The 19,074-nt window shown below is 45.7% G+C and overlaps 1 protein-coding gene across 2 annotated transcripts in view; it reads left to right on the top strand.

The window, feature by feature from the left end:
• AP2A2 (adaptor related protein complex 2 subunit alpha 2) overlaps window positions 1–19,074 on the top strand; it is a 1,261,084-nt gene that overhangs the window by 1,143,397 nt on the left and 98,613 nt on the right. For both annotated transcript variants that reach the window (XM_069624009.1, XM_069624008.1), the window contains one exon: window positions 17,791–17,914. In XM_069624009.1, coding sequence (XP_069480110.1) covers window positions 17,791–17,914 — 124 coding nt within the window. The remainder of the gene's footprint in view (window positions 1–17,790; window positions 17,915–19,074) is intronic.

Below are 19,074 nucleotides of genomic sequence, written 5' to 3'. Positions count from 1 at the left end.
TGTCGGATCCTTTTTCCCCGCACACATTGTATGCTGCTCAGGAACACCAATGGTATTTTTCAAAAACTACTGCATTGTGCCTAATCCATAGGTCTGCTTCAAACACGTGAGATCTGCTGGAGGCAGATGTCCATCGCCACCTTCTACAGGGATTGTCGTAACCGCCTGATAGAGGAACAGGACACTGAGGACTGCAGTTCCTGCCAATACATGCATGGAAAGGTCCACCAGTAGCGTGCCGCAAAGTTGTGCACCTTCCCCCAAAAAACCAAGAAACACACTCCCTCCAAGTCTTCTGCATAAAGGCCTAATCTTCAAAGGAAATAGTTTTGTGGGGGATAACAGGAAGAGTAATCGAGTTCACTGGAAGGTGGTTGGAAAAAGCACAACAGGAGGCTTTGTTCCCCTAGCAAACCATGTGGATGCCACTCTTGCTCCTCATCCTCTAGAAAGAAGAGTCAACACTCCTGTCCCAGGAATAAAGATTCTTCAGAGGAATCGCCACATTTGAATGTACCAAAAGTATTTTTAAACTGGAGCAGTCGGTGGCATTTAGGCAACAGGTGTTAGACGTCATTGCCAAGGCTCTGGCGCCAGCTGCTCCAGTCCTGGTGGCAGAGCATGGTTCCACTGTGCTTGGACAAGCCAGCAGAGGCACCACCTCAGATCCCAACCGCATGCCTTCTGGATTGGTTACAGTACCTGTAATTGACACACTCTGCTCCGATGCCAGACAACTTGACCTTTGGGTGTCATATCGGCATATCCTCTGCTTTGGCTTGTGTGCTGCCTTGTGCAGACTCCCCGCTTGGCTCAGTTATTTATCAAATGAGGCAGATCTTTGATGAGCGGGACCCCATCCCTTGTGGGTTCGAGCCCTTCTATTCAGGAGGGGTGGAGAAGTTCCCAACGGGATTCTACAACCCAGTGGTTGCCCTTATAGATCTGGTTTCTCACCTTCAGGATGGCATTGGTCTGGACACTTCACCTGAGCTGCAGGCCTTCGCATATGGCAAGCCACATGTTTCCTTCTTACAGACTATTGCAAAGGTTGTTGACTCTGTGTTGCTGTCCTAGAGAGCCATTGGTCAAGTTTGACCTCATGGACACTCTTTACTATGGTTCCTTGAAAGAGATGCCCTTTAATGCAGCAATGGCTTCCTGGTGTTGGTTGTATTGTTAAAACCTGCCTACACACTGGCCGTTCTCCCACAGATCCAGATTTCTGTCCACACAAACCACACCAAAGAGCCTTGTGCTTCAGCCCTCCATAGTGGGCTCATTCTACCACATTCTCATTCATGCCCCCAGATAGAGAAAGCAAGTAGATGGACACCTTTGACCGTAAACTGTTTGCATCAGGTAGCCTGGCCTTTATGGTAGTTAACACCCTCTGCGCTTTGGCCAAATACAGCTCTTGTTGATGGAATGGTATCTGAGACAATGGAGAGTCTTTCCATGCCCGAGATGAAATAAGGTTTCACATTGTTATTATTAAAGATGGAATGCAGGCTGCATGTTAAATTCCCCATAGGGATTGCAGATGGGAGACTGTGTGACTGCGGCCATGGATACGCACTCATCTGATTTTGTTCCAACATCCATGATACACACCTGGATAATGCTCTTTGCTGACTATTGTTTGGACCAATGGCAGGTGATTTTCTCGAGAGAAGTTGAAAGTCTCCAAAGCCACTGCAAAGACCTTGGGGTTAATGGCTAACCATTCAACAACAGCCTGCTCCTCTCCCTACAGGGGTTGCTCCTTTATAAGCTTTTCCTTCACACGCAATGGAGGGGTAAGGCACTCTTGAGCAAGCAAGGCCAGTTTGGTTTCCCTCATCAAGGTTGGGGCTAAGAAGCACAGTGGGGTTGGTCTTGCCTCAACCTCCTTTCTCTGGGACCCAGGTCCAAAACCCCCGCTACATTGGACAGCAGGGCTAAGATTATCCCTGCATATCAGGGAGTGGCAACTCGCCACTTCTGACACTTAGGGCTGTCCTTTTTGCATGCCACCCTAGCCCCCACGTCCGTGCTATATGCCCTGCTGCTGAATAAAGTTTGTCATTTCTTTGCAAAGAGCTCCATAGAACTGGTGACTTCTATGGAGATGAGGCGCTCATTACTTTCTGGTATCAAAAGGAGGACTGGGGCCTGCACCCCATTTGGGACCCCAGACTTCTGAACTTATACCTGAGCATGCACTTTTTCAGGATGGTTACCTTTGCCCAGATTCTCCAAGCCTTCAAGTCACAGGACTTGCTGCTGTCACTGAAACTCCGGGGAGCCTTCTTCCACCTGCCAATCCACCCCAAGCACCAGAAGTAGCTGAGGTTCCCTTTTGCAAACACCCATTTTCAATTCACTGCCTTTCTCCTACTCCGAGGGTGTTCATAAAGCTGTTAGCTGTAGTGTCGGTACATCTCAGGAGAGACAATATTCACGCTCATTTAACACTGCACCCCAGATCAGGTGTTGATCATCTGCACCGTGTTTGTCAGCTATACAGCTTGGGCTTCTCCCAAAGCATCAACACATCTTAAGTGATTTTATCCCATATGCTAGGTTTCATTGGGGTGGACGCCCACTTGGGCATCTCTCCCTCTTCCTGCCCCGACACCTCACCCTGCCCCTCCCTTCTCTTCCCCCACCTCACAAGGACATTCTTCAGATGGTGTGTCTAAACCGATCCTAGGGTTTGGTCATGACACTGGAGACTAAGGGGTCCACTTGAGGTGTTCCCAAAGGGAAAAGATTTCACCCAGAACTTCCTGACAGAGCTTCCACTCAATGGAGGTAGAAGGCTCCCTTAGTTAATCTTTGCAGTGGACATTTTCTGTTCTAGCACAAAAAGTGTACCGAGCTTGCACACTGGTGTGTACAAGCTAGGTGCTTCAAAGGGAGGGGTGTCAAACACTGTATGGGTCAGGAAGTAAAGGGAGGGGCAGGGGATAGACAACGTAAGAAGAGATAAGAGAAGAGAAAATAAAACAGGAAAGAAAGAGTGCAAGACAAAAGGAAGAGAATAAAGGTATGTGAAAGTGGAGCAGAAATGTGGCTTGTAGACGAGAGAAAATGATGGGCAAAGAAAGTAATTGACTTGCTTTGAGGCCATTAAGCCAACTGTGGCGCTGTACGAGTTCCCCTGTGAGAGCAAGAGAGAATCAGTGAGCAGGAGGAAGGGGGAGAGAAAAGGATATAGAGAAAGCAGGTGAGCTAGAGAATTGAGGCAGGGAGAGATTGGGGGTAAAGTACATGTAGGGAAATGAGAGGGACAAAAAGGGGTGTGAGACGAAATTTGTGCTGTAGAGAAAAGGTAAAAGGGGAAGTGATAAAGCGGTAAAGAATGTGAGGGCAACAGCGAAAAGGGGGAGTGAGAGAGGTAACAGAAAAAAGAGGGGTGCAGTAACTGAGAGAGAAATGTGGAGTTATTAAAAACGCCAGTAAGTGCCTAGTCGTGAACACTGTGGCTCTATATGAGCCTCTTATTTATTTCAACGGAAAGAGGGAACAGAACACAGAGAGAGAGTGATGGTCGTCAGAGTGTTGCTGATAACAGTACATACTGTTTAATCAGTTGCACATGACTGTAAGGGACATAGCCTCACTGGATAAAAAGTCCATCCATTACCCACCTCCCAGGAACCCAACATGATTTTAGGTTTTTCTTGCCTATAAATCGGTGCCAGCTAGACTCGATTGGGCAATGCAAGACTGATGCAACACATTGTGTCTCATCAAACGGAGGGGAGGATCTTATGACTGATGTTCTAACCACAGCACCTTAAGTCACACAAGGTGTGTCCTGGGAACTGGTGGGAGTTCAAATGCAGATGGTAGGTCCTCATGGGTTGCACCTTGCTTGGCACTTCACATCAGCTCTATTATCACCTTGTTGTCTGTATTGAGCTCTTCCTGTAATATGTACAGGAAACCATTCCCTGCATGTCTGCTCCTTTCAGGATCTATGGTGCACAGGTTATAATAGTTCAAGGTAGCGCAACTTAATCACTGTCTGCTGATACACCCACCAATAATAAATGTTCCAGTTTGTGCAGTGACAAGAGCCTAGTACACTGATTATGGGCCTAGCAAATGCATCTTCAGTTCGCTCTCACCAACTGCTAATTTGAGTGTTAAACTGCTGCACCTCATCACTGCCAGCTGAGAACCAGCATCAGAACATATGCCCCATATCCCACAAAGTCCAACTTTGAGTAGTAGCTATGACAACTAGGCCTCAGACAGGGGATCCTAACCTGCCATCATCCCCTTAAATGGTATAATGGGGTACACCTTTACCGGGTCAAACTACAGCATTTTTGCCACGATTATTTTTTCCCGCCAACATTTTTGCCGCAATTTTATTACCTGATATCCCTTAAACGCGAGTGTAGGGTGGCTGAGAGGAAATGGTGGGCTTCTTGAACATCCTCTGACAAACTGGCCTGCTGCCTGCTCCAAAGGCAATACCGGCTCCTTGTCCAAACAAAGAATAGAGCCTACATCCAAGCCTGCGTCATCTAACAACTCAGCGGCACTCTTTAAAATCTGCAAGGAACTGGCCAACCCAGCTGCAGTCTCTTCCTCTCCTGTCACCTCCCAGGCCCTTTGCACAGCCCTTGCCTCTCATTTCAGCTCAAAAACCTAGAACACCCTCTTGTCCTCTCCTCCTCCTCCTTCCCCTTCTCTATCTGCTAACTCCGGCCCCACCTGCAGCTGCATCCCCTCCCCCCCTCCCTCTTTCTCATCCTTTCCTATGTTCTCCCCTACAAGGTTTCTAGATAAGTTTGATCTATGAAAGTCTCATCAAAACAGGTTCTTCCCTGTTCGTCTAAAACCATCAAGGACCACATTGACACCCTTGCTCCTGCTCTGGCCGACTTCTGCAACCTCTCCTTTGCCTCTGGAGAGTTCCACTCCCCTCTGAAGCACTCTCTTGTGCACCGTCTTCTCAAGAAACCCACAGCCGACCCTCATGCCCAGCAAACTATCGCCCAATCTGCACCACTCCTTTCCTGGGCAAACTCCTGGAAAAGCTGGCCATCTCCCAGATTAATCTTCACAGCAATACTGTTGGCCGTCTCCATGACCATCAGTCTGGCTTTAGAGCTGCCAGAAGCACAGAAGCCTCTCTTCTGAACATCAGTGAAGATCTGCTCTCCAACCTTGACTCTAACATCCCTTCTGTCCTCATCCTACTCACTCTCTTCTGCCTTTGACCCGGTCAACCATGCCATCCTGCTCAACCGTCTCCATGATAACCTAGGCCTGGCTGACCTCTTTCTTCTCTGATCGATCCTCCCAGGTCCAACCTGCGTCCTTCCTTTCCTCTATCTCACTCTCTACCTGTTGTTTTCCCCAGGTGTCTAACCTCTCCCCCTGGCAGTTCAACCAATACCTGGCACCCCTTGCCCACCGCATTGCCGCTCTTTACTCCAATTTTCAATTTTATACGGATGACACACAGCTTGTTTTCAGGCTTCCCTCTGCCGCCTCTTCTCCTCCTTCTCCTTCTCTCATCTCAGACTGTCTGCTATCCAGGAGTGTTGTTTTGCCAATGATCTCTGCCTTAATGCCATTTAGACAGAGATACTCCTCATCGGCACACCTGCACCCTCCTTTTCTGGCTCTCTGGCCGGCCTCCCTTTGCCTTCTTCCTGCTCCCACCTGTGAGGCAAAGAACTTTGGGGTCACCTTCGACTCCACACTCTCCTTCTCTCCTCACATCTCTGACGTCTCTAAGAAGTCAAACTACCAATTGCACCTCTTCGGAGGTATTCTTACTTTTCTTTCCTTCCCCCAGAAGCTTTCTGTCTCTAGAGCTCTGGTTCTCTCCAGGCTTCACTACTGCAACAGCCTCTTTCTAAATCTGCCTGGTTCTACTCTCTGCAACTCATCCAGAACAGGACTGCAAGACTTGTCCTTGGCCTCAAGCCCTGGGATTGTATCTCTCCAGCACTGAAAACTTTTCATTGGCTCCCAGTGGCTGCAAAGATTAAATTCGAGCCCCTTTGCATTGTCCACAAGGCTATCTGGGGCCTGGGTCCAAAATACCTTCAACACTCCCTCCTTAAATACCTGCCCACTCGAGCTCTTCGCTCTTCCACCTCCAACTCCCTCAGTGTCAGTCGCTTCTCCAAACAATGAGTTGGGGGTAGATCTCTTTCCTTGGCTGGGGCCTCCCTCTGGAGCAGCCTCCCTGCCACCCTGAAACTTGAGGAGAACCATCTCAGGTTTCCAGAAGCACCTCCAGACCTTCCTCTTTGCTACTGCCTTTGCTCTTCCTCTCCCCTGCTGATCTGTCTGCTTGGCACCGTGCACCTGGATACCCTCTGATTTCAGGCCCAGGTCCCAGCCCACCTAGCCACACACCCACACCGTCTCCTGGCTACCCTTGAACTTGGGTCTGTATCTGTAATCCTACAGTCCCCTTACCTCCAATTATCAGACACCCCTTGCCTGCGCTTTAAACCTTGCACTTGCCACCTTGCTGGCTGCACTACCAGTTGTGTTTTATCCCTTCCTCAGCACTTTCCACTTCTCCCCTCTCCCTTGCACTTCCCCCTTCCCGCTATCCTGCCGTGTTCTCAGTGTCACTGGGCCTAGTAAGATTGTTATTTTGTCCTCCTTTGTTCCCCTCCTTTGCCTCGTCACGCTCTGAAACAGTTGTGTATGAGTGCGATACAAATAAAATACCAATATCAATGAGGACTGTTTAAACGTGCTGCATTTTGTTAATGTTGGTGGTCCCAGGCCCAGCTGCACCCTATTAAATTTGTCTGTGATGTGCACGTTAAAAGTCGCATGCAGGGGCGCACGTACAGAGACCATACAGTTGTGTCAGTCAGCCTGAGTGTCTCCACTTTACTCTTGTGGATTCTCTTCCAGACAGAAGGCAGAGGGCTTCTCTTTTTGCATTTGTACATATTTAAATGAAGACCAGCCCAGCCGGCCCAGAGAGATTTTACTGCCAGCCCTGGAAAGGCTGCGAGGGGGTAATGCCCTCTTGCCCTTGTTCCCAGCCCTCACTGCACCAGCCCTTCTTGGACACTTTGTATTTGTAATTCAAAAGTTACAAATGAAATAAAAAGATATAAGAATGTATTTATTTTTATTTAGTGTGCATTTTTTAGGCACTTATGCAACAAGTAAATTGTTTCAAAGCGCCTACAGGGCAGCAGAGATAGAAAACAATAAATACATTGGAGAATAAAGACGAACCTACTAGGCCTTGTGAGCATTCAGAGCATGCAAGTGCAGATAGAGGAGAGGGGGTTAAGTGCGGGAGTGCCCAGTGAGTGAGTGAGCAGCAGGTGGAAGTGCCCAGTGTGGGGAGTACTACACGGGAGAACTTTCCGTTGTAATAAATAAATGGGTAAGTGCAGGCCTACAATGGCAAATGTCAGTAAGTGCCAAGGCAAGTGCTGTATGTAGGCAGAGGCTTAGGCAAATAGATTTGGAGGCCAGGTCCCCAAGGACACATAAGGGCCCTGCTCACCAATCACAGTGACTGTGAGATTAGCAGAGGGAAGAAGAGAAGGAGGAGGTGAAAAGGAAAGTCTTGATGAGCTTGCAGAATTTGAGGACGTCCAGCTCAAGACAAAGAGGTTGGGCGTGGCTGTTCCATAAGAGGGAGCCAGTTGAAGAAAGAGATCGGCCAACGTTTTACACACAGAGTTGGTACCAGAGCAACGTAGAGGTATAGAAGGAGAGTACCTAGTAAGATCAAGTTGCAGACCGCTTGATCCCCGGCCCCAGACAGCGTTATGGATGATGCAGAGGGATTTGAACTTGATCCTTGCAGCAACCGGGAACCAGTGAAGAGTTTTTGGGGCAGGAGAGACACAGTCCCTAGGCTTGAGGCCAAGGATACATCTTGCTGCCCTATTCTGAATTAGCTGTAGGGGTTGTAGATATGAAGAGGGTAGATTCAAGAGAAGGCTATTGCAGTAGTCTAGCCTAGAGTGAACCAGAGCTCTGGTAACATTGAGCTTCTGGGAGAAAGTGAGAAAAGGGAGAATTCCTTTGAGAAGGAAGAGTTGAACATTGGAAGGATTCGAACATGACTCCAAGGTTTCTGGCTTCAGATGAAGAAGGATCAGAGCCCCTAGGGGATGTCCAGAGCGAAGGGAAGATAAAGGTAACAACGGTCCCAATAGGAAGAATCTGTCTTTCTGGCATTGAGGTACAGATCGTTGGAAGTGCACCAGGACTGGATGGAATATATGCAGTCTGGGATGATGGAAGAAGCAAGAGGGTCAGCAGGAAGTTTGAGGAAGAGTTGTGTGCCATGTGCATAGCACGAGAAGTTGGGGGAGAAGGAGGAAAGGAGTTCCAGCGGAGCAAGGTGAGTGTTAAAGAGCCAGCGGGAGAGGTTGGACCTCTGGGGGGCACCACAGGTGGAGAAGGATGTAGGTGATGAGAAAGTGCCCAGAATTACCTGGGACAGACGATCTGTTAGGAAGGTCAGCTGGTCCAGTGCCTACTGCGAGATACCCAGGGTATCATGGAGCCGTTTTATGAAGATGGAGTGGTTGACCATGTCAAAAGCAGAGGAGAGATTGAGTAGAATGAGGACAGCTAGAGAGTTAGTCCAGAGATGCAAGCAGTTTTTCACGGGTGTTCAGAATAACAGTTTCTGTGCCTCTGGATGCTCGGAATCCAGATTGGTGGTCGTGGAGATGGCCAACAAGTTCAGTGTGTGAAGTAAGTTGGGGAAAGGGGGTGATAGAAATAGGGTGGTAAGTGGCCGGACAAGTAGGGTGTTTTGGTTTTTTCTTTTTTTTTTTTTTAGGAGGGAGCACGAAACTGAGTGGTTGAGGGAGGCGGAGAAGGATCCTGTATCAAGAGTTGTTACAGAAATCAGCAAGCAGAGCCAATGTTGTCCTTGATGGTTCTGGATCAGCAAGGGGAAACCTGTTTGGAGGAGACCCTCATAGAGCGGACAACTCTGGTGTCCTCATCAGGTGTGACAGTGGAGGAGGAGGAGAGAGGAAGGAGGAGGGTGGGAGTCCATAGGAGGCAAGGGATTGGGGGAGGGTTTGGGGTAGAGGGTAGCAAGGGTGTTCCGGATGTCCAGAGTTTTAGTGGTGAAGTGTGTGGTCAGTGCGTTGCAGAGGGCCTGGGATGGAAGAGGGGAGGAGGAGACTGCAGAAGGGTTGGCTAGTTACCTGCAGATTTTAAAGAGGGCAGCCGTGTTGTCAGATGCACCAGATACCCTTGCCTGGATGTGATCCCTTTTCTTGGCACGGATGGAGTCTGTATTGCCTCTGGAGCAGGCGACAGGCCAGTTTCAGAGGGTGATCCTGAAGTTTGCCACTTCCGTTCCGCAGCTCTGCATTCGCGTTTCAGGGCTGCAGGTATTATTCTTAGATTCAAGGTATCCTAGCCACACTTCACTTTAGGAAAATGTGTGCGGTTGTAAAAATATATAAAATCCATTAAGAGGGATATAGTCTCTCTGCAATGATTAAAAAAGAAAAAAAGTTTTTACATATTTTTCTGTGCACTACTGTGTACCATCTTTTGCCAATTTGAGTACTGTATACTCAAAATGGCATGGCTTTCCCATCTAGTTCTAGTCCTGTGCCTTGGTCAGCTTGCTTTTTGGCCTTTCCAGACTCTCAGGACAGAAGCACGCCAGACAAGGGCATGCCCTGCGTGGACTCCCAGGCAAAGTACTTTGTGTGAATGAGCTGTTTGAAACAGGTCATGGTGACCTGCTCCCTCTCCACACTTCCAAAGGATGGCTTTTGGTGGGCAGATGTGGGATAAGTGGCTGCCTGTGATTGGACAGCCCCTAACCTGTTTCAATGGTGCAGATAATTTCCATTGATGGGCGGGGGCAATTTGCCCAGCCTGGATTCTGGATATGGAAAGCTCTGTTGCCATTCTGAAGGTCACCAAAGATAAGATGAGAAGATGGCACTAAAGACGTGGAAGAATGTTGCGGAAGGGAACCAACATTGATTGCCCCGCAGTCAACAGGTAATCCACAGCTTCCACTCTTCTGACCAGGGAAGACCTTCAACAGTACCCTCCTCACTTGGACTGGTGAGATCAACCAGTCCTGCATCCCGCACCAGTATCCTGCCTTTCGTGGATTTCAGAAGTTCCCAGGATACTCCTGTGGGCTAACCTTCCATTGACCAGGCCCCTCTTCTGCAACATTTCCTATCCCAACCTCGATTATGGGATTCTGCCGGTCCGGGACTTGTGTCCTTCCTGAGCCTGTTGTCTGCCACAAACCAAGCCTGCTGGATTTCATTGACACCACTCTTGCCTGCTCTGCCCTGGGGGGAGGTGGGGCATCCACATTGTGGGAGTACTTGTGGCTGATGCCCTATTGTGTCTTGCTAGGCCTGCTGCAAGTCTGCTGGAACAGACCAGAACCGGAGATCAGCACTGCTGCTTAGCCGGACCCAATGCAGGTGCTCACTTCAGCCACTGAGCCTGCATCCCCTGGGCCGAACCAATGACAGATGTGGCCCTGGCGATTGAGTACCCCAGAGCTGGTCACGCTAGAGTTCGGGGTGCAAGTGTACATATAACTGTTTGTGACCCCTTTACCTCATTTGGATTGCACTACCTTTACTTGGCTGTGACCAGTGGAGTTCTAGCCTGGGATTCCACCCTATGTAGTCCCAAGTGTGGTGGACTTGGGAGTGTAGCCCCAATTTTGTCCTTATACCTTTTTCCCAAAAGTTTGCTTTTAGACTGTTTACTTGCATGTTGGCTGTAGCCAAAACATGTGCAGAGGAACTTCGAGACTTCTTAATCCATGTACCTACCTGCATCTTTTTTCTTTTTTTGTCTGTAAATTCCATTCTTTGTTGCCCAAACTGCATGAGATTCACACAAATGTTGGTAGGAAATAAAACTGCAGCATGTTCTCATCCAACCTGCATAAGTGTTTGTGGTATACACCACCCCTGACAGTCGTAGGGTCATGTCAAGATTTCCATGCCAAGATTGTGTGGTGCTGACATGTGATTCAAGGGGGGCAGGCACTGCAGCTGCTTAAGGACTGCTTAAGTTGGATGCCTCACTTGTAATTGTAAGTTAGATTATGATATGTTTGAAATATTTCTTTCTTAGTTTACTTTGTACATTTTTTGGACTGATTTTATTGAATTGCTTTTTTTTACTGTTCTGAAGTGCAAAGTGTTGTGTAAATTCACTTTGAGAATACAAATTGTGCATGCATATATGTTGGAGTGCTTTGTACTGTATAATATTCCTGAGTTTTACCTCCAATTGTGATAAGGGATCATAAATAGCATATTTTGTATGCTTCTTTGCGGACCTGTTACTTGTCTGCTTTGTTTATGTACTTGCACATCACCCCCAATCTGCTAAATATTCCTTACTGCTCACCCTCCTCTCCCTTGAGAGAGCTTGGTTAGGCCAAGTGTGAAAAGCAATTGCTCATCAACTAGGTTGACTTCTATGAACCCTGTCATATGGCTGGTTCTGAAAATCCCTCCCGACACTTTTGCTAAACCCAAATCTGTTGGGACCTTTAGAATGTTCAAATCATTAACTTCACCAATATAGATCAACCAGATTAACCCCACCATCAACCACACACAACAAATGGTGTCGTAAGATTGACATCCAATTAATCATGGATGTCCAGATGACCTACAGTCCCACCACCTGCGCTTCCATGTGAAAAACACCAAATCCATCCAAGCATCCAAAGAATATTGCATTTTTTGCACATTCTCCCACTTGAACACATCTACGTATAACTCAGCCTCCAAATTTGTCAATTTGTGAAATGCTTCTTTCAATTTATATTAATTCTGGCCTATCTGAAATAAGCAATAATTTCACTCTTTTGAAAGTAAATGAAAATATATAAACACAACCCTACTGATCCAATGAATTCCCACTTAATTGCTAACATCTCCAATGTGGCCCAAGTAATGGAAAATATTGCAACTTTCCGACTTAGCAGTTGTTGTGAGTAACATAACCTATCCCATGGCAATCATTTGGAGTTCAGAGAATATGGAAACACCAAAACCACCCTCATTTTCATGAAAAAAAATGATCTCAAATTGCTGGATAACAATACCCCAATTCTAATGTTACTTGATTTAACTACAGCTGTAACACAGTAGGCTATAATATGCTCATAAAATGCCTTTGTTTCTTTGTAGGAAGATTAGCATTGAAGGAACAGTTCTTAACTGACTGACATCCTTCCTAAATAGCAGATCAGCAGAAGTCAACCCCACAGACATATCCTCTTTATTACTAAAGAGAGGATTCTCAAAAAGACAAATGGGTGGATAGTAAGAACTTGCGGAGCCCACTACAAACAGGGTTGATGAAAGGGGTGGTGTTAGGCAAAGTTTGTATTCAGTACCCTCTGGGACCACTACACACAACTCTGACTACAGGTATGGGCAACCCAACCTTTGGTATAAGCTTGTACTACACAGTTTTGGTAGCGTGATGAGCAGCCAGGCTTATCTCAATAGGGGAAATGTGAGCTGTAGTGGAGTTACACAAAGATTCACAGTTAGAGGTATTCAAATGAACTCTTATACTCAAGGTTTCTTGCATAAACAGTTATTAATTTATCAGTCAGTTATAAAGCCTTCTTCAGAAGGGAGCAATAGAATAGTAACACACGCATACACTTTAATACTGTACACTCTTAGTTTGTGAATCAGAAAAGACCCTTTTGGGATGGCCCACAGACACAACCTTCACCCACAGGTGACTTCAATAACAAGAGTGCTGGGGACATTAATATCTTACAGTTGGCATTCAGAACACTCTTAAAAGTTGGTTAGAGGCAAAGGTTATGAGAACACAAATATTCTTAGGCAGGCAAATACTTTTGGATCCTCCAAGAAGTCAAACAATTGAATAAGCTAAGTCAAAGTCAATAGGCAAATGTCTTATATAGGATGAAGCACTTCTGGTAAGTAAATTGAAAAGTCTTTGCACAAGTTCTTAGGAGTCTTTGATGAAAAGAAGAATCAAATGTAGGGCCACAAGCTTATTAGACTTGTGAGCTGTGCATGTTAAGAGCACTTCTACGGAAAGAGGTAAGTTCTCTTAGACTTGTTTTACAGTACCTTAGAAATGAAGAAAAGATGCAGCTGATGACTTCTGTTCCTGTGCAGCTCTGCATATCTCACTGTTCCTGGGCCTCATTCGTGGGGACAAGCAAGAGGACATTGGGGGACTCCTGCAATGCACTGGGACAGTCAAAACTTTCAACCGACAAATGTCGCTTGTAGTGGCTGTTTCGTTTTTCTGCTCCTTGTGTCTACCGCAAATAGCAACATTGCGGTTCCTGGCTATCAAGATGATCTTTCCTTGCTTCTGGGGTCCCACACTCTGTTGAGGGGGCTCATGCGTGGTCAGTCCTGCTTCTTGGGAGTCTGGAGGATCTTCCAAAAGCTCTAGCCCAGCTTAAAAGCAACGCGCACAATCTAGTGTTCCTCCCCCTGGCTATACTGTTTCCAGCAGCAACTCTGTGGAAATTCAACCAGCTCCGAGATGGATGTCCAGGTGGCTTACTTTGGAGTTGATTGGTCCCATCATCTCAAGGGGAGAAGTCGTCCTTGCAGGGACTTCTCGGTCGATGCAAACTTGGCATTTCGGCACTGCAGCAGGGCTTCACCGGGCAAACCAACGATCCAGGAGTTGCAGCAAGCGTCTCTTCCAAGTTCTTCTTCGGTTCCTTCGTCCAGTGGTCGCCTTTCAAGCTAAAGGACTCTACTTTTATTCATTTCTCTCCCATTCAGTCCACCCTAGCTGTCAATCACCCAGCAGGGTGGCTGTCCTTTCTGGACAGCCAGCCAGCCAATAACCAGAGAGTGCATTTGGGTCTCCTAGGAGACTAAGCACAGGGAGTTTCGGGAACCTCCCTCACTTGCTGCCTACCCCAGACACCCTGTTTATTTCGCCTTTGGCGGGATTCAGGAGTGAAGCCCCGCCTCTGGCTCCAAAGAGACCAAACCTGGTTTTACGCACAGAGAAAATCTCTAGAAGGACCTTTCCACAAAGAAATGGTGAAAAAAAGAAGACTGGGGCCCATTTTGTCAAAGATTGCTCCTGCGCCATTTTGAAAAACATGTCTCCGCGGTTGCTTTACCGGAGCTGCAAACGCAGCCCGCGGTAAATGCAAACCATGGTGCTGCAAATGAAACCACTGCCACCAGCCATTCAGTGAGGAAAGGGTAACATAAAAAATGTTACATGAGGATCTAGACACAGGGGATACTAAGTAACCCCTCCAGCACTCTATGGTAAGATAGTGTGTGCTGGGTCTAGAAAGTTACAATGGTAAGTAAAGTCAATTTCACTTTACTGCTCTGGGAAACAGTAGTTTATCCCAGAGAAGGTAATTAAACGTTTGGGAAATCTGGAAGACTTCCCTGTGCCACTGCACTGAAGGTGCTGTGTGACACAATGTAAAAGATGAAGCCTAGGGAGTTTTTTCAGACTCCACAACCAAAAGAGAAACAGAGGTAAAATTCACATTAAAATACATGAGAGAGTGGGAAAAAGGGTCACACTCTCCAGGTTAAAAAAATCAAGTCCTCAAAATCCAGCAAAGTACTAGGGGTCTCTAAGGTGGAGAGAATTAGCACATTTCTGAGAATTCTCCCTAACAGGTGGGGACCATTAGTGCCACTTGCACTTCAGATATGGGCGGTGCATTTGCCAAAACACTATGCGTGGCATTTTTAGATCTAAAGGCAGCTTTCGACCACATCGACCTTGCTTTACTCTAGGGGAGCTTGACATGGTGGGGGATTTGTACACGACCTCTGAGAATGATCCAGCTACTATACAGTAACAATACTGTAAGTGTTAGACAAAACACCCTTGGTGATTTATCAAAACCAATCATAGTCACAAGAGGGGTCGACCAGGGTTGTATTCTGGACCCATCCTCTTTAATCTCTTCATGGCAGATTTGTGGACCGAGTCCCTCTCATGTGTGGGTGAGGGATTGCGCCCACACATGAGAGGGCCCAAATGGGGCGATTTAGGAGTAAACATCATTGCTTATGCGGATGACCTATTGTTGATGGACCTACACCCCTGCGGGCCTCCATAGACTTCTGGATGGGATAAATGGGTATATGGAGCGAAATCATTTGAGAATTAATCCCCGGAAATCATTTGTGCTAACTTACTCCACAAAGCGTAGGCTGAAGTCTTACGTCTGGACTTAAATCAGACCAAAATCCAGCAGGCCCCTGCAATAATCTATTTTGGGTTCCTAATTTCCCCAAAAAAACCTATTTCAGCTCCAAAGGGAAAGAATGATCACGAGACTTGGGCCCAGCATCACCCTTGTGAAGGCCCTTCGTAGGAAGCTTTGCACCTGCTCCTTTCTGCCATTGATCGAACTGTACAAGCTCAAAGTTACTGCTGCTATTCTGCATGGTCGTGAATTAATGCGTTGTCAGGACAGATCCTTTTTTTATAAACTGGAAGGGAAAATTTGGAGGACTGTTTTAGGCCTACCTAAATCCACACCCATCAGTGCTATTAGGTTGGAACTCGGCCTCACTTCTTGGTGGGCCCTATACATAAAAAGGTGTCTGTCTCTGCATTTAGAACCTATGGGGGCCGAGGGAACTTCCCTTTGTTCCTATATGGAGAACCTTCTGGAGGGTAGTTTGCCTCATACCTCGGCACTAGACAGGTTTCATAGAAAATGCATTTATTTCTCCAATATGATCTTGTTGGGTGTCTCAGACAGTGAATACATGAAAGAAAGGAAATTATCCCATGGGATAGAATTCAAGATCATGGAGACCCAATAGATTGGCAATCTATACAAATATACAAATAATCCCCATTTGTTCGTCCCATTGTCTAAGATATGACCCTATCTTACAAAGTTTCCATCTAAAAAACACAGAGACCTGTATTTAAAATTTCGATTAAATCTTCTACCTTAGAAGTCATGGGGCCCAAATTGGGCTTATCCAGAGGATTGTTGGATGTGTGGTTTAGATTTAACCAAATCATTATTTCTCTTAATTTTGGAGTGCCCTTCTTTCCTACAGCACATAATTAATCACCTGGGGCCCCTTGTACAATCAACTGCTTGTATTTCTTCTAATGATTTGTGGGAAAGGCTCATGACCACTTCAAATCAGACTTTAATTATTGCTCTAACTTCGCTCCTAGAGGAAATCCTTTTGGGTTTGAAGAACAGAATTGCAGAGGGTGAAGCAGCATGACCTTGCTCGGCCTTCGTTTTTAGTGCGATCTACTAAACTTGCGACCATACACTTGATTTGACTTTTGCTATGAGAGAAGATTTCACTGACGATTTTGGATATTTTTCTTGCAAGCCTTTGAAACAATTTTGAATAACTTATCATTTTCTTGTTTTTGAGTGTAAAAGTTTGTTGTAAACTGTAAAGCACTTTAATAAATAAAAAAATTAAAAAGATACATTTTCTCCCCAAGGTCGCAGCTTCTACTTGAAACAGTTTGCTAATGTGTTAAATGTGTCACTGACATCTTTCAACTCTGACGACAGTGCCTAAACCAACGTTAGTGCAAAACCACAAACAATCTATTCACCCCTCCATCAAATGTGTCTGCATGTTTCAGGCAGGACTAACTTAACAATATCTTCCTGATCAGATCTTCTTTGGCATTCCATCCCCATCACATGTCCAAGAATATTCCCCAACACAGACCACACAGGTGAAAAACCTAGGCACTCTATTAGACACTAACCTCGCCATCCTGTCTCAAATGCCATTGCCAAACACTATTCATACATATAAAGATAACCTGCCTTCGAGAAATATCCTAGGGAATCGAATCCACTGGAATAGAGCCTTATTCTTATCCAACCGGACAATAGCACAGCCTCTGCTTTGGTAGTTTTAACAGAGCATCCTTCTAATCACAGCTTATCCAAAACCTATTAGCTCAACTCATCTGGGCCTCAAACCTTGCAATCGTATCTCAGGGTTCATTGCTCTCAAATTGTTCTGACCATGCAATCCTCTGCCAATCAATGTATCTATTCGACAAAAGCCTCCTACAAAATAGGCCTATGTATCTTGACTCCCTTAAAACCATATCACACATCAAAAGCAAGCAGGTCAGTCAAAGGTGATAAACGTATTCTAGTTGGGTACAAACAAAAACTTGCATCAGTACAAGGTCTTTCACCTTCATCACCTCTACCAGTTGGTAGAGTATCCCAGAATACCTTAGATGGGACCCAATTATTCAAATCAAAGACAATCAAGAAATGGCTCTTGAAATAAAAACCTCTCTGCTTCTTCTCGCATTAATCTGACTAGGCACCCCTCTGATTGCCTCACCCTTTTACTCTTTCCCAGGCGCCAGTAGCCCTTTCCCTCACCTTGAGTCTACAACTGACCCTCTTGTGATTTAGCACATGCCTTCACCTTAGCTTGTTTACCTTACTGTTTATCAGGAACTTACTCCATTTATACATTGATTGTTTTCTGCACTACCACTATTTTCTACCACTCAAAATACAATGGATTTCTGAACATTATTTCAGAGATTGCTTTGAAGTATTCACTGTACAATTTGGGAATTATACAAAATAATCATATAAAATAAAATGTGCTAGTGACTGATTTGTGTAAGTGCTCTAAGGGGACAACATGGGGTTTAGAATGCATGAAATGGTCCCCATCTGGTGCTATTTCCTGATGCTTCCCATACTTTGTGTTAGACTGTTTGATTTCCAATTGTCATAGCTCTGACATCAATTGTTCCCATTCCTTGACTACCATTCACATCTCAACCTCCAGACGAAGCCAGTCGACCCTACAGTGGATGGTGGGGCCCAAGTGCAGCAAGTGGTAAATATCGAGTGCATATCAGACTTTTCAGAAGCCCCAATCCTGAATATCCAATTCAGGTAATACCTTCTTTTGCTTTTGAGAGCATGTAATGTTTGTTTGGTTCCTGAAAGGGGCAGCATGTTGGCTGAAGTGTTAATGTGTCAGTTTTAAATTATTAGTGTTTGTGGGGCTAATGTTTGTATTTGGGTGCGATTCTGGCGAGGAAGGGCCTGGTTTGCCAAAATAGTTTAAACTTTTTTTTATTTTTAATTAGGTTTATTACAAACATTTAAAAAGCCAAATCAACAGAACAGAAAAAAGAAGCAATGTTAAGACACTTTCACAATCGTCATCAAAACATTAAAATACAATCGAAAAAACTCACCGAAACACCATTGACAGTCAGATCCATATATCCTGGTGAGCAATTAAATTAAGTTCATAAACATAATTAAGGAAACACCTCTAAAAATGTCAACACTGCAGAGATCAACGTTTTTCCCCCTAGAAGGACCATATCTCACCATTCGTCCACTGAGAGCGAGCCAACGTCCTCCACACTGGGGTGCAAGAACATAGTTCTTGCCTCCGTTAGGCCCACGCATGCCGTAATTAGATGTTTCAGTGATTCAATAACATGTGTCTGCTCACAAAATCTACACGTAGCTTCATTACTACCCAACTTCTTGTAGATCATCATTACCTCCCTGGTTGGGTACAAATTGAATCTAACGCTCATGAATTGTGAACAAAAAAAAGGGCATGGAAATGTCTTCAAATATTGCGGTATAGAATTAATCGATCTGCATTCATTACCAAAGTTGCTCGCCATTTTATACTTTCTCCTTCTATCCTGTGTGTTTATCCAATCCCACTGTTGTAGATTCTTTTTGAGCAGCGTGGAGTTAGACAACAGCACTTCGATTGAGGTGTCCAGGGAGGACAGGCACCTGTTACATTTGTCACTCCAGACATCGAGAGGCCAGTGTACTTCACTGTCTGTACCAATACTTAGAATTTCTAGGGGCTTTACTGAATTTGGAAGCGTAAAGTGACTGCAACACTAACTCAAAACTAATAAAAGCTAGCGGAAGACTCCTAGGCAGATGTTAATCTTTCTTCCAAATAATCGCCTCAAACACTTCCCAGATCTTACAAGGCAGATTTAACCCAGTCTCAGTCCCATATGTTAGAGACAGGGACACTTTTTGTTTTTAGAAAGCCAGGAGTGGAGAGA

This window comes from Ambystoma mexicanum, chromosome 11, assembly GCF_040938575.1.
Source record: "Ambystoma mexicanum isolate Mex_15411 chromosome 11, UKY_AmexF1_1, whole genome shotgun sequence".
NCBI classification, from domain to species: domain Eukaryota; kingdom Metazoa; phylum Chordata; class Amphibia; order Caudata; family Ambystomatidae; genus Ambystoma; species Ambystoma mexicanum.
This window is presented reverse-complemented; position numbering and strand designations above follow the sequence as displayed.